Consider the following 13,872-nt stretch of genomic DNA (forward strand, 5'->3'; position numbering starts at 1 on the left):
CCATGATTTTGAAGAAACAACAAAAAGTTGATTTGTGTGAGCTTCTGCTAAATGAAAAGATTGGGCTAGAACTAAGATATTGTCTAAATAAGGAAACGCCGCAATACCCTGACCTCTGATTACAGATAGAAGGGCACCAAGGATTTTTGAAAATATTCTTGGTGCTGTTGCTAGGCCAAACGAAAGAGCAACAAACTGAAAAATGCTATTCTAGTAAAGAGAATCTCAGAAATTGATAATGATCTGGGTGAATAGGGATGTGGAGATAAGCATCCTGTAAGTCTATTGTGGACATACAATGACCTTGCTGAACAAAAGGCAGAATAGTCCTTATAGTTTCCATCTTGAAGGTTGGAATTCTCACAAATCTGTTTAATATTTTCAGATCCAATATTGGTCTGAATGAATTCCCTTTTTTTTTTGGTACAATGAATAGATTTGAGTAAAAACCCTTTCCCTGTATCGGAAATGGGACAATCACTCCCATAAATTCTAGATGTGAGACATGTTAGAAAAGCTTGAGCTTTTACTGGATGTTCTGGAACAGGAGTTAGATAAAACCGTCCCCTTGGGGGTTTGATTTTGAAAACAATTTGATAGCCCTGAGAGATTATTTTCTGATTCCAGGGATTTTAGACACATTTTCTGAAAAAGTTTTAATCTGCCCCCTACCAGAAGAGCTGGGATTGGGGGCCACACCTTCATGCTGTTTTCTGGACAGGAGTAGGTTTTTTGAATTGTTTGGATTTATTCCAATTGGAAGAAGGTCTCCAGTTAGAACCAGGGGTTTTTGGGGAGATGGAAGGCTTCTGATCCTTGTTTAGAAAGGAACGAAAACAATTTGGAGCCTTAAATTTTCCTTTAGATCTAGTGTCTTGGGGCAAGAAAACTGACTTGCCTCCAATAACGGACGAGATAATTGAATCTAATCGAGAACCAAATAGATTTTTACCCTGAAAAGAAAGAGACAGTAATCTCATTTTAGAAACCATACCAGCATTCCAAGATTTAAAGCCATAAAGCTCTTCTTGAAAGAATAGCTAATAACATAGTTTTAACATTGATTTTGATAATGTCATATACTGCATCGCAAATAAAAAGATTTGAATCTTGTAGTAAATGGAGAATATTACAACATTCAGCGTCTGAAGAAAATTGCTGAGCAAGATTAGAGAGCCAAAAAGTAGAGGTGGCGGCTACATCAGCAATAGATATAGCTGGCCTAAGAACATAACCAGTATGTAAATAAGTCTCTCAGAAAAGATTCAAGTTTCCTATCTAAAGGATCTTTGAAAAAAGTACTATCCTCTAAGGGAATTGTAGTACGTTTAGCTAGAGAAGAAATAGCTCCGTCTACTTTAGGGATAGATTCCCATAGCTCTAAATTAGCAACAGGTAAATGATATAATTTCTTAAACCTAGAAGAAGGTTTAAAAGAAGTTCTAGATTTAGACCATTACTTAGAGATAATATTAGAGACTTGCATTAGGAACAGGAAAGATCTCTGGAATAACAAAATTAGACTTAAAAAAAGAATTTAACTTGTTACAAGGAATATCCTCAGAAGTTTTAACTACTTCAATTCCTAAAGTGACTAAAACTTCCTTTAAAAGAGAACGAAAATGTTAAATTTTAAACAAAAAAGTAGATTTATCTGGTTCTGTATCAGATGAGGGAGCCTCAGTATCAGAGGAATCATCATCATGAGAGGATACATCAGTATTAGTCTGATCAGTACATACTGTAAGTTACTAGCAGAAAGTAAAACGTGCTGATCTCTTACGCTTATTTGAAAGCGGAAATTCAGTCAGAGTCTTCTCAATTGAAGCAGCAATACATTTCTTCATTGCTGGGGGTACGCCATCAACATCTATCTGTGAAATTGAAACATGAGTCACATAAATAAACTGAAAATGGCACTTTAAAAGTTTTGCAAAAGATACACTTGGCTTTGATAGAAAAGTGTTCCACAGACTCAGGTCCTATGGTGATTTCAGGAACAGTAGTGATTTGTTCCATTATGGCAAAGAAAAAAACCCTGAAAATTTCAGAAAAAAGTAAATTAATTACTATTTATAGAAAAAAACACTTATGCTTAAAAAGACTGAGGATTCGAGAAAAATCTTTGCAAAGATCATAAAATATACCTTAAAAACACTTGTAAAAAGAGCTTTAAGTATAATATTTATGTAGTAAAACATAAAGCCCCTATTTAATATTGAGGCGCTGAGGAAATGCAAAGAGCATTTATTTAAAGGGCCACTAAACCCAAAATCTTTCTTTAAATGATTCAGATAGAACATACAAATTTAAACATTACAATTAACTTCTATTATTTATTTTGCTTCATTGTTTAGATATCCTTATTTGAAGAAAAAGCAATGCACATGGGTGAGCCAATCACATGAGGCTTCTATGTGCAGCAACCAATCAGCAGCTACTGAGCATATCTAGATATGCTTTTCAGCAAAGAATATAAAGAGAATAAAACAAAATAAATTTAGCCAAATACGTCTTAAGTTAAGCGCATAAAAGCAATATAAGGATAATGAAGCAATAAACTTTCTTAGAAAAAGTGCATTAAATAAAAATGTATACTTACTGTAATGAGGCAGACACTTGGCCACAAATGCAGACAGACTAAACCAGTGCTAAAAAAAATATCACAAGAGGAACAGATATAGGAGAATGTAGAACCATAAAGGGATGCAGGAGATGAATCTCTGCGACCGATTTACAGATAGCCCATTAAAAAGGTTTTAAACAGAGGTAGAACATGATAACCTTAGGCAAGAACTCCCTTCATATCCTTTTGACAAACACTGTAACTCTGAGGGGAAACCGGACTTCAGTATACACTGAAGCACATCATACTTTAACCACCTCCAAAGGAGGCAAAGTTTAAACAGATATGAGTGAGGTGGGTGGAGTATTTATAGGCTTTGAGGTTTGGGAAACTTAGCCTCCTCCTGGTGGGAATGTATATCCCATGGGTAAAAAATTGTGAACTCTCGCCACCTATATGAAAGAAATAAACTTTCATAATTCAGATAGGGCATGCACTTTAAAACAACTTTCCAATTTACTTTTATCACCAATTTTGCTTTGTTCTCTTGATATTCTTAGTTAAAAGCTAAACTTAGAAGGTTCATATGCAAATTTCTTAGATCTTGAAGGCCGCCTCTTATATGAATGCATTTTGAAAGTTTTTCACCGCTAGAGGGTGTTAGATCATGTGTGTCATGCCACTGTCATATAGATAACACTGTGCTCACGCACGTGGAGTTACCTAGGAGTCAGCACTGATTGGCTAAAGTGCAAGTCTGTGAAAAGAACTGAAATAAGGGGGCAGTTTGCAGAGGCCTGGATACAAGATAAAAACAGAGGCATAAATGCAACATTGAATGAAATAAGTAGAGAAGAAACACATACCTGCTAAAGCTGTTTAAGAGGCAACACTATACCATAATGCAGGAAGATTACAGCCAAAATGCTATTCTGCATGAAGTAAAGCAAGATCCACGCCAATCCTGTCTGTCTGCACTTCCTGTTCATACTCATATGATTCCCCTAAAGGTGTATCACTGGTGATGTCACCAGGGGTCGAGGGGGGGGGGTGTTAAATTCTTAGAAAAATAAACCAAGTAGCCCTACAAAATTAAAAAACCCTATGCTGCTTACTCAGCCTGTTTTACTAAATGTAAACTTTGAAGGACACAGGCTCTAAGCTAAGCAGGGCTGTATGTAACAAAGTACCAGCATCCAACTATGCTGGAGAGTCACAGTCCAGTCATTTTGAATAATGTATCCGGGTTTCAGGCGGTCTTAAACCCGGATACATGATTTGAAACCCAGAGGTGGCAACCCTACTGGGACAGAATGAACAACTTAGTGGGACACTGGGATAGCACCTCTAAACAGGGACAATCCCAGTAAAAGTGGGACTTCTGGTAAGCCTAAGTATAAACCTTTTAAAAAACTTACTTAAAGGGACATGAAACCCACATTTTTACTTTTTACGATTTAGAAAGAACATGCAATTTTAAACAACTTTCTAATTTACTTCTATTATCTAATTTGCTTCATTCTCGTGATATTCTTTGCTGAAAAGAATATCTAGAAAGGCTCAGTAGATGCCGGTTGGTGGCTGCACATAGATGCCTTGCGTGATTGGCTCACCCATGTGCATTGCTATTTCTTCAACAAAGTATATCTAAAAAAAATGAAACAAATTAGATAATAGAAGTATATTAGAAAGTTGTTTAAAATTGTATTCACTACCGAATCATGAAAGAAAATTTTGGGGTTTAGTGTCCCTTTAACAGCTCCCAATTTAGCACTGTTGATGAGGTTAGGCAGGGGCACCCACTGAAATGGGCTGAGAAAGCAGGAAGTGCAAACTCCCCCCCCCCCCATATGAAAAGACCCTTTACACACAAACAGGTGCTAGCAGGAATTTGTAGACATCAGTATACATCTAGAACTTTGGGGCTTGGTTAGAAGTCTAAAAATCAGCACAATGTTATTATTAAATAAGAAAAACTCTACATTTTTACACAAACACTCCCAGACGGGCTATATAAATGGACCATCTACAAAGAGAAATCTAGTGTACAATGTCCCTTGGCTTTGAAGCAATTTTTTTAAAACCGATTCCCATCTTTTACTTTAACCATTCTCAAGGAGTAAACACATAAACAAAGTTGCACTCCTAGAACGCTCCCATTCTGCTCAAGATGTGGCCATTTATTGTATATCCTGGCCTGGATGGGCACTGCAATACAGCTATTACTTTGCATTTAAAATGCAGGAGTTAAAGACATAGTAGATGACATTTGTTTAAAAATAAAATTCTCTAATGAGTTGTTGATAGTATGGTTTCTTTCTTTTCAAAGACACTGTGCTCGATTCATTTATTTCATTCCTATAACCAACCAACTAGGTAAATACATAAGGTTACCAAAACCACTGCTAAAGATAGCTGGTACAGTCCCCCATTAGACTCGCTTGCCTTGGCAGTTGGCACTAATGTGGTATCGAGATTTTTTATTAAAAAAAATCATTTTGACGTGACGCCCGTAGTAAAAATGTCCGTCTGTTATCCAACAACACGTGATTATAATTGATTACGTGGTGTTTTTCCCGCCTTCATTTTTTTCATACTGCGCGCTGCTGCTACCCTGACGTTTTAGGATAATTTCGGGGAGCGTGGTCTGTTTTGTGACGTATTGCTTAAGCACTCTGATTGGCGGTTGTTTGTAGAATGAGTGACGTATTGCAGTAGAGCCTATTATGGTCCATAGTGTGGTACTGTGGTTGCGGTAGGATGGTATAATAACTAGGTTTCTTATTGAAGTGGGTTTCCGCAATATATATATATAAAGGTGGTGCTTTATAGAGTGTTGTCGTATTATGTAGTTCCGTAAATGCTTGGTATGTTGGTACATAAGGGAATCTTCCGCCAGAGGTTCCCAGTTTGTTTCATCCCCAGGTTATACGTATGGACCTATAGAGGACTTTACCCAATAAGTTGCAGTTTTCTGTGTTAAAAGTCGTAACTGTATAGGTTATCGTTTGCTTTACTATTATTCTAAAATCAACCCGTAGGACAACATGATTACATCGTATGTTTTGTATCAAACATGGAAGCGTGTTTAATTCATTTAATGCTGTATTATTAGTGTAGGAACTAATTTTATCAGCATATATGTTATGGGAAGACCTATTATCCGCACGTGCGATCACCACCTTGTGGTGTCATTTATAGACGCTAAGTCCCCTTCAGGCTCTATATGGTGTACTCTAAGATAAAGGGATACACATTTGGTTAGTGCTTTTTAAATCTGAAGCACAGTGAAATATGTAGCCCCTCAATGTTCTAAACTTTACATGGTACTTTGATCACGTACTGTGGGTGCAGTTAGTATCATATGTACTGGAGGGGGCTTGGCTAGCCCTTCAGAATCAATTCATGGACCTTCAATTCTTCTCGGGTCTGGACACAGATGCCAATGATGGAGGTGGTGGACTTCCTGGTCAACACTTGCTGTTTGCAGGAGATGAGGGACCTTCCTGCTCTTTAGATGTTCCAGGGTTAGTGCCCTCCCATCAGCTGTATGGAATGTATGGGCACAACAAGGTAAGGGAGAGTGATGTATTGGTTTACAAATATCAAAGACCAAGTGATGGGGTTATCAGACAGCTGCGTTTGGTATAAATATGTTCACTCCTGGTATTATATGTAAGTTTAGAATAGAAGTGTATGGTTTATTTATTCCCTTTTGGTTTTGCATGGGTATATTATACCTCATTTTGTTACTATGCAATAACATTCTTTAAGTAAATCATATGTAATATTTTTTTTTAAATTGGATAGTAAATGTAAACTTATTAATACAGTCACTGCTTTATTAAGGACAAAAATAATTAATACAGTCACTGCTTTATTAAGGACAAAAATAGCTTCACAAGAATTTCAGTATTTGTGATGATTTCAATTATATTGGATGCCTTTCATTTAGTTTGTGTAAGCTTACTGTTCCAAAAGCTTGTTCCTTATTTTGATGGATACATGTAGGTGATATTTAGCCTCTCAAATCCTGTATCAGTTCACTACAGCTTTATATTCTAACTTGCAGTTCCCCGGGGGTAATGACAGTTACCTGACTATCACAGGATCAGGACACCCCTTCTTGGCTGGTACTGAGGTAAGTGCAGAACATTTTACTATATGTATGGGTTTTAAGTTCTCTTCATCAAGCTTAAAACTATTGTCTGTGTTTTCTATCACTTGTAACAGACTTTCCATACACCAAGCCTTGGGGATGAAGAGTTTGAAATTCCCCCAATATCATTAGATGCGGACCCCTCCCTTGCTGTTTCTGATGTAGTTGGACACTTTGATCTTGGAGATCCCTCTGGAGTTCAGGATGGTGGGTTTGCAGCACAGTATGGGGTACAGACTTTGGATATGCCCGTGGAAATGACTCATGAGGTAATGGAGCAAGCTGGTGGACTTCTTGGAGCTGGATTGGCCATGGTTTGTATAATTTTTAAATTGCCATATATAAGCTATTATGTAGGATAAAACATAAAGGGACAGTAAAGTCAGAATTAAAGGGACACTGAACCCAATTTTTTTTTCGTGATTCACATAGAGTATGCAATTTTAAGCAACTTGCTAATTTACTCCTATTATCAAATTTTCTTCATTCTCTTGGTATCTTTATTTGAAAAGCAAAAATGTAAGTTTAGATGCTGGCCCAGTTTTGGTGAACAACCTGGGTTGTCCTTGCTGATTGGACAGCACCAATAAACAAGTGCTGTCCATGGTTCTCAACCAAACAATTGCTGACTCCTTAGCTTAGATGCTTTCTTTTTCAAATAAAGATAGCAAGAGAACAAAGAAAAATTGATAATAGGACTACATTAGAAAGTTGCTTAAAATTGCATGCTCTATCTGAATCATGAAAGGGAAAAAAATGGGTTTCGTGTCCCTTTAAACTTTCATATATTCAGATATAGCATACAATTTTAAAGTGATGGTAAATCCTAGCGTTTGTGAAACGCTAGGATTTACCAGTTGAACAAATAAAGGGGACTTCCAGTCATGAAGTATAAAATACTAAATGCTGAAAGTTTCTTTATTTGTCTAAAGCGTTCAAAGCTTCAGACAACTGGTGAACACAACTCATGAGCTATGACGAGGCATATATGCGCAGCTACCAGTCAGCAGCTAGCTCCCAGTACTGCATTGCTGCTCCTGAGCTTACCAATAAGTGTAAAAAGATTGTGTATCACTGACCTATAAATCTAGACAAAAAAATGTGAATTCGAAATTAAGTTTCTAAAAAAAATTGGTATAACTGAAAATATATAGTTTATTGTGGTTCACAATAGTTATGTAGCCCTATACATAAGAGTTCTTAAAATAACATCTTTATGTGTTAGGAAATGTTAGAAACTGCAAGTTTTGCTTTTTATTGATTTATGAAGTGTTCCGCTTTCAGTAGCAAGATTTATCAAGCGCTATAAGAATTCTCCTTTATTATTCGCCTCAGCACGTGCCCAAATTTAGCAAAGAAATTGTAGTATTTTTTGTGCTTTTCCAAATGCGAGCTCAGGTGAACTAATAATACATTTCTCCTGTCAAATAACTATATGCACCTAATTTATTATTGGAAATAAGCTTAATTACTACTTATGTGTAAATCTTAATTACAAAAATACCCATATAAATTACGCATGTTACCTTTTTGCGTTTATTTTAGCTTATTTTTGCGCCCTTTTTATAGAACATTTTTATTGCTTTTGTCACTAGTGGATAAACTAAAAAGTGGAAGAAATGTGCAGTTTTTTTATTTCAGAATATTGCGATTGCTACAGTGAGATCTCAATATTAAAAATTATGAATATAACGAGAAATCACAAAATCTTCCTCCTCCTGCCTTACAAAGGCGCCTTGCAACAGAAATTTCTGCCAACATCAGAAAGAATTTACAACGGGAGTTAAGAGAAATTTTAATGCTGTTCTCCATAGTACTTATGGAAATTTTTAGTGCACGCATTTGTAGAGCTTTTAAGTTCTCTATAGGTGAAAGAAGATTGATTTGATAAGGCGTACTATAGAAAATACGACCGCGTCAATCTAATTTAATCCTTTTTTATTGTTTTCACTTTTGTGCACCTAGGCGAACAAAAAAAATGAGTAGGAGAATTTTACAGTCGAACTTGCCCAATTTTAGATGCATTTTTAAATGATATATAAATGCATTCATTCTCATGCAAAATTTTAGGCGCAGATATAGAACATCAATGATAATTGTGTAATTAGTCACTTGCAACTCAAGTTAAAGGACCATAATACCCAAATGTTTAAACACTTGAAAGTGATGCAATATAGCTATAAAATGCTGACTAGAAAATATCTCCTGAACATCTCTATGTAAAAAAGAAAGATATTTTACCTCAAAAGTTCCTCAGTAGCCACCTCCCATTGTAAAGGATTTCTAAGCAGCATTTTAGTGTGTCTGTCCTGGGACATCTTAGGGGGGATGAGCCTCGTGAACTCTCATATTATTTCACCAATCAGGCAAAGGAAGCTTAATATGAAATCTCATGAGATCACAGTAAGAGTTCATGACCTCAGCACTGCTGATGCTGATTGGCTGCTGTTCATTTCTTCATTTTTTTATATTTTTACCTGCAACTTGGAGCAGGTGAAGTATAACTTTTTGCACAGAACTTACTCTGCTGAGCTGAGGAGATTGTGAGGTAAAATATCTTCCTTTTTTACATAGAGATGCTCAGGTGATATTTTCCTGTCATCTTTTTACAGTTATACTGCATCAGTTTCAAGTGATTTAGCATTTGAGTATTATGTCCCTTTAAACACAAAATAATAGGATTGCCTCTTCCATCAATCGATACAATTTCCTGCCTCTTGTAGCTTTAAAACCGTACTGTTATTTATTTACTGCTTATGTTTTCCAAAATACAAAGTATGTTTTAGGTCTGAGGCATGACTAAGAACCAGGTAGAGGCTTGAAAGTCAGGAAATCACACCTCCACACAAGCGGTCAGGTTTCTATTGCCTTTTTTTACACAGCCATCTGCAGCTGTAGTAGTTCTTACATTCTTATATATACGTCTCCCCTTTCTATCAGCTTAAAAGGACACACATTTTTATTGCATTTAAAAGATGGCATTTCAAATAAACATCTGTTAAAGTTTTGTTTTGCCTTTTTTTAAAGGGACAAAATAACCATATGCTAAATCACTTGAAAGTGATGCAGCATAAGTGTAAAAAGCTGACAAAAATATTACCTGAACATCTCTATGTAAAAAACAGATATTTTATCTCACAATTTCTTCAGCTCACATTAGTAAGTGATCTGTAAACAGTTATACTTCAGCTACTGCCCAGCCGCAAGTTGAAATAAGAACAAAAAAATAGCTAAGCAACATCAGTCATGCTGTGCTGTGATCTCATGAGATTTCACTGACTTCTCGTGAAATTTCATGGTAAACTTCCTTTAAACTCGATAGGGAAATAACATGACTATGCCTTCACATGCCAGATGCACACTCCCTTACAAGTCCTGGGACTAGCATCTTGATTGGCTGCTTAAAGGCACCTTTACAATGGGGAGTGAGTACTTAGGACATTTTGAGGTAAATATCTTCTATTGTTACATAGATATGTTCAGGTGATATTTTCTAGTCCGCTTTTTACAGCTATGCTGCAGCACTTTCAAGTGCTTCAACATTTGGGTATCACGTCCCTTTAAATAAATATACAGAAAAAAAAGCTTTTTGATTTATGCTTCAGTGAACAAATCAATCTTTAACATTAAAGTTTGTTAGTATAGTCATATACTAATAAGCAATAGCTGCCATAATATAGGATTAAAGGATGCCAAGTGATGTTAAGGCCAGTAAATAAGGGAATGCACTAATATAAAAGTAACTTAAAGGGACAGTAAACACCTTAAAATTACTTTTCTTTTACAAGATATGACGAGTCCACGGATTTCATCCTTATGGGATATCGCCTCCTGGTCAGCAGGAGGAGGCAAAGAGCACCACAGCAGAGCTGTATATATATAGCTCCTCCCTTCCCTCCCACTACAGTCATTCTCTTTGCCTGTGTTAGTGATAGGAAGAGGTAAAGTGAGGTGTTAGTTATAGATTCTTCAATCAAGAGTTTCTTATTTTAAAAGTAGTGCTGATAGTGCTGCTTTGTTCTGGGGTGTAGCCTAGACCACCAGATCAGTCTCTAAAGAACAAAAAAGAGAAGCATTTGGTGGCTTTAAGACAATGGGAACTAGTGGGGTTTTACTCTCACTGCACCTTCCATACCAGTGCTGCCCCTCTGGATTTATGGTCTTCGCAGTTAGTAACTAAGGCCCTTCTGTGTCCACAGGAATACCGGAGGGAGAAGACCTCTTGTTCCTGTGAGACGTGTCATGCTGTCACTCAGCATAGAGGTAAGTGCTGGGCCCTGCTACCTCAGAAATGGCTGTACTTTCAGTTGCTGGGAATCATAGGCTCTCTGGAAGGGCTTTCCTATTTACATAGTGTGGGGTACTATGTTTTTATTCCTCTTACATGTCTCGGGAAATGTACTGTTTCTGTAAGGGTTTTCTTCAGGTCACTAACTAATGTGTACCAGGAACTGACGCTATATATATTGTTATATCCCTGGAATGGGGATGAGTTTTTCACAGACAGTTCTGTACTTATACAGCAACATATCCTCTGTATAACTCTCAGCGGCTTATAACTGATTTGACAGCTGACAGGGAGGGTTATCCTATGACACCTACATAGTGTATAGGATTCTTGAAGGGTATGATGTGTGCTTACCTCATGACAGATTGGGAGAGTATGATTTATCCTTTTTTAGATATACAGGGTTGTTTAAGTCCCTTTCCATACTGGAGTCCCTGCTCACTACGGCTGTTGTTTAAAGTTTTCAGCCGACAGGGGGATTTTTGTGTTAGTGTCCTTCATGCATGGGATTATCATGATGGGCGCATTACTGTGATGGCAGCCAGTAGGGAGTTTTGTACTTATCGGCTTGTGTTACTAATTGAAAAGCCGACTATGGTTTTGTTTGTTTTCTTTTTTGATCTCCCGGCGGCTCCATTTTGTTTATAGCCATGTTTGCCCGCTCAGGAGAGCTTGATACGCCCACGATGGGCGGAGCTTCAGTACACACCATTGTGTGTGCGCCATTCCGCTAATCCTTGTTCTCCTGGCGGCTTCTTTTGGCCTTCACGAGGTTGAGCTCGATACGCCCACGATGGGCGGAGTTTCGAGCCATTGTATGCACGCTCTTTGTCTCTTTTTTTTTTTTTTTTCTCCCGAAACGCCGGATGCCTCCTCGGCTGTGTTCTGCAAGGACATACAGCTGAGAGGTATTTCGCGAAGTTGGGAAAGTCTCTTGAGTAAGTTAGAGGCAGAGAGGAGGTGAAAGCATGTACTATTTGAGACACTATGTCTATTGTCAGTGTCCCATTACACTGCCCATCTGCCTTGCTCCATTGTTATTATTTTTACATGTAATGATACAAATATGGGGGGTCTCTCTTAATTAAAGAGTCAGTGGTGTTATTATGCCTTGGAAGGAACGAAGTTACATCTAAAATGTCGTTCCTTTTTTTCAATTAAAGAGACAGTACCGTTTTTTGGTGGGGTCCCTTTTATTTGATACATCTGCTGTTTAAGGTATAATACAGCTTAGTACCTATCAGGGAACATGAAATAAAAATCTTTCTTCTCCCACATGCAGTGCTCTAGTCTAATGTCTTTAGCAATATATGTTTCCAGCGGGGTTAACATAATGCTTGAATAATTTTGGTTACAGAAATGAAAGGATTTCAATATTTCACTCTTGTTATTTCTGCAAGTTAATGTAGAGAAAACATATTATCCTTTTAAATTTTAAAGAGATAGTAACATATTTGCCTTTATTGATTTTTCTTTTGTTTACTATAGTGGTGTCACCGGTCAGTCCTTTCCACATTTTCTACCTATAGGGTCTGCAATTATTGCTTACCCACAGGTAGTACTCTGCGGTTCCATGCTCAGACATTGCTTCAAGATTCTTAACAATGTCTGGTTTCAGCAATATTATATTAATATTACTCTGGCTCTGCATTACAGAAATAGGTTGCTCTTTTATATTTTAAAGAGACAGTACAATTGTTTGTGTAAAAATGTTCTTAAGCAAATTGGAACAGTTTTTTTTTTTTTTTGTTTTGTTTTTTTTGTTAGGTCATCCTTTGTGTCTATAGGATGGTATAAGGGCACATAAATGATTGTTACTGTCCAGGGGGCGGTGGAATCCTGATTTGACATTCTATCTGAGTTGTTTCAGTCAGATTTCCTTGAGGAGACACTAGACCAGGTGATAGCTATGAAACACTATTGCCTTTATTACAGACGCCTTTTTACAGGTCTTTAAGTTGGCAACTAAATGTTCAGGCTTTTTGGCCCTAGCCCGTGGGACCTTATGGTTACAGCCTTGGTCTGCGGATGGGTCTTATAAGACTAAGCTCCTTGCTATTCCTTACAAAAGTATGATCTTGTTCTGCTCTGAAGGAGATCATTTCTGATATTTCAGGCTAACCAGTCTTGGAACAAGGGTAAACAACCCAAGAAGCCTGCTGCTGCTACCAAGACAGCATGAAGGGGCGGCCCCTGATAAGGGGCCGGATCTAGTAGGGGGCAGACTTTCTCTTTGTCCAGGCTTGGATAAAAGACGTTCAGGATCCCTGGACACTAGAAATCGTGTCTCAAGGGTCTCAGTTGGAGTTCAAAAATTCCTTCCCCAGAGGAAGGTTTCTTCTTTCACGATTATCTGTCGACCAGATAAAAAGAGAGGCGTTTGTACGCTGTGTAAGAGATCTCTCCTCCATGGGAGTAATATGCCCCGTTCCAATACAGGGGCAGGGGTTTTACTCAAATCTTTTTGTAGTTCCCAAAAAAGGAGGGAACGTTCCGACCCATTTTAGATCCCAAAGTCTAAACAAATTTCTCAGAGTTCCATCCTTCAAGATGGAAACTATTCGGATCATTCTTCCATTGATCCAGGAGGGTCAATATATGACTACCGTGGATCTAAAGGATGCATATCTTCATGTTCCTATCCACAGAGATCATCACAAGTTCCTGAGGTTTGCCTTTCAGGTCAAACATTTTCAGTTTGTGGCCCTTCCTTTCGGTCTGGCTACGGCACCCAGAATTTTCACAAAGGTCCTGGGGTCTCTGCTGGCGGTTCTCAGGCCGCGGGGCATTGCATTGGCACCTTATCTGGACGATATCTGATCCAGGCGTCGTCTTATCAACTAGCAAAGTCTCATACCG

At 37.7% G+C, this 13,872-nt stretch overlaps 1 protein-coding gene across 2 annotated transcripts in view; it reads left to right on the forward strand.

Annotated features, from left to right (window-relative positions):
• The window catches only part of TOX4 (TOX high mobility group box family member 4), a 119,347-nt gene that overhangs the window by 16,230 nt on the left and 89,245 nt on the right, over nucleotides 1-13,872 (forward strand). Inside the window, exons 1-3 of one of the 2 annotated variants that reach the window (XM_053702281.1) lie at nucleotides 5,435-6,139; nucleotides 6,639-6,707; nucleotides 6,800-7,039. In XM_053702281.1, coding sequence (XP_053558256.1) covers nucleotides 5,972-6,139; nucleotides 6,639-6,707; nucleotides 6,800-7,039 — 477 coding nt within the window. In that variant the 5' untranslated portion in view covers nucleotides 5,435-5,971. Of the gene's footprint in view, nucleotides 1-5,434; nucleotides 6,140-6,638; nucleotides 6,708-6,799; nucleotides 7,040-13,872 lie in introns of those variants that run through there. The other variant, XM_053702282.1, reaches the window with a different exon arrangement.

Source organism: Bombina bombina, chromosome 2, assembly GCF_027579735.1.
Source record: "Bombina bombina isolate aBomBom1 chromosome 2, aBomBom1.pri, whole genome shotgun sequence".
In the NCBI taxonomy this organism is placed as follows: Eukaryota; Metazoa; Chordata; class Amphibia; order Anura; family Bombinatoridae; genus Bombina; species Bombina bombina.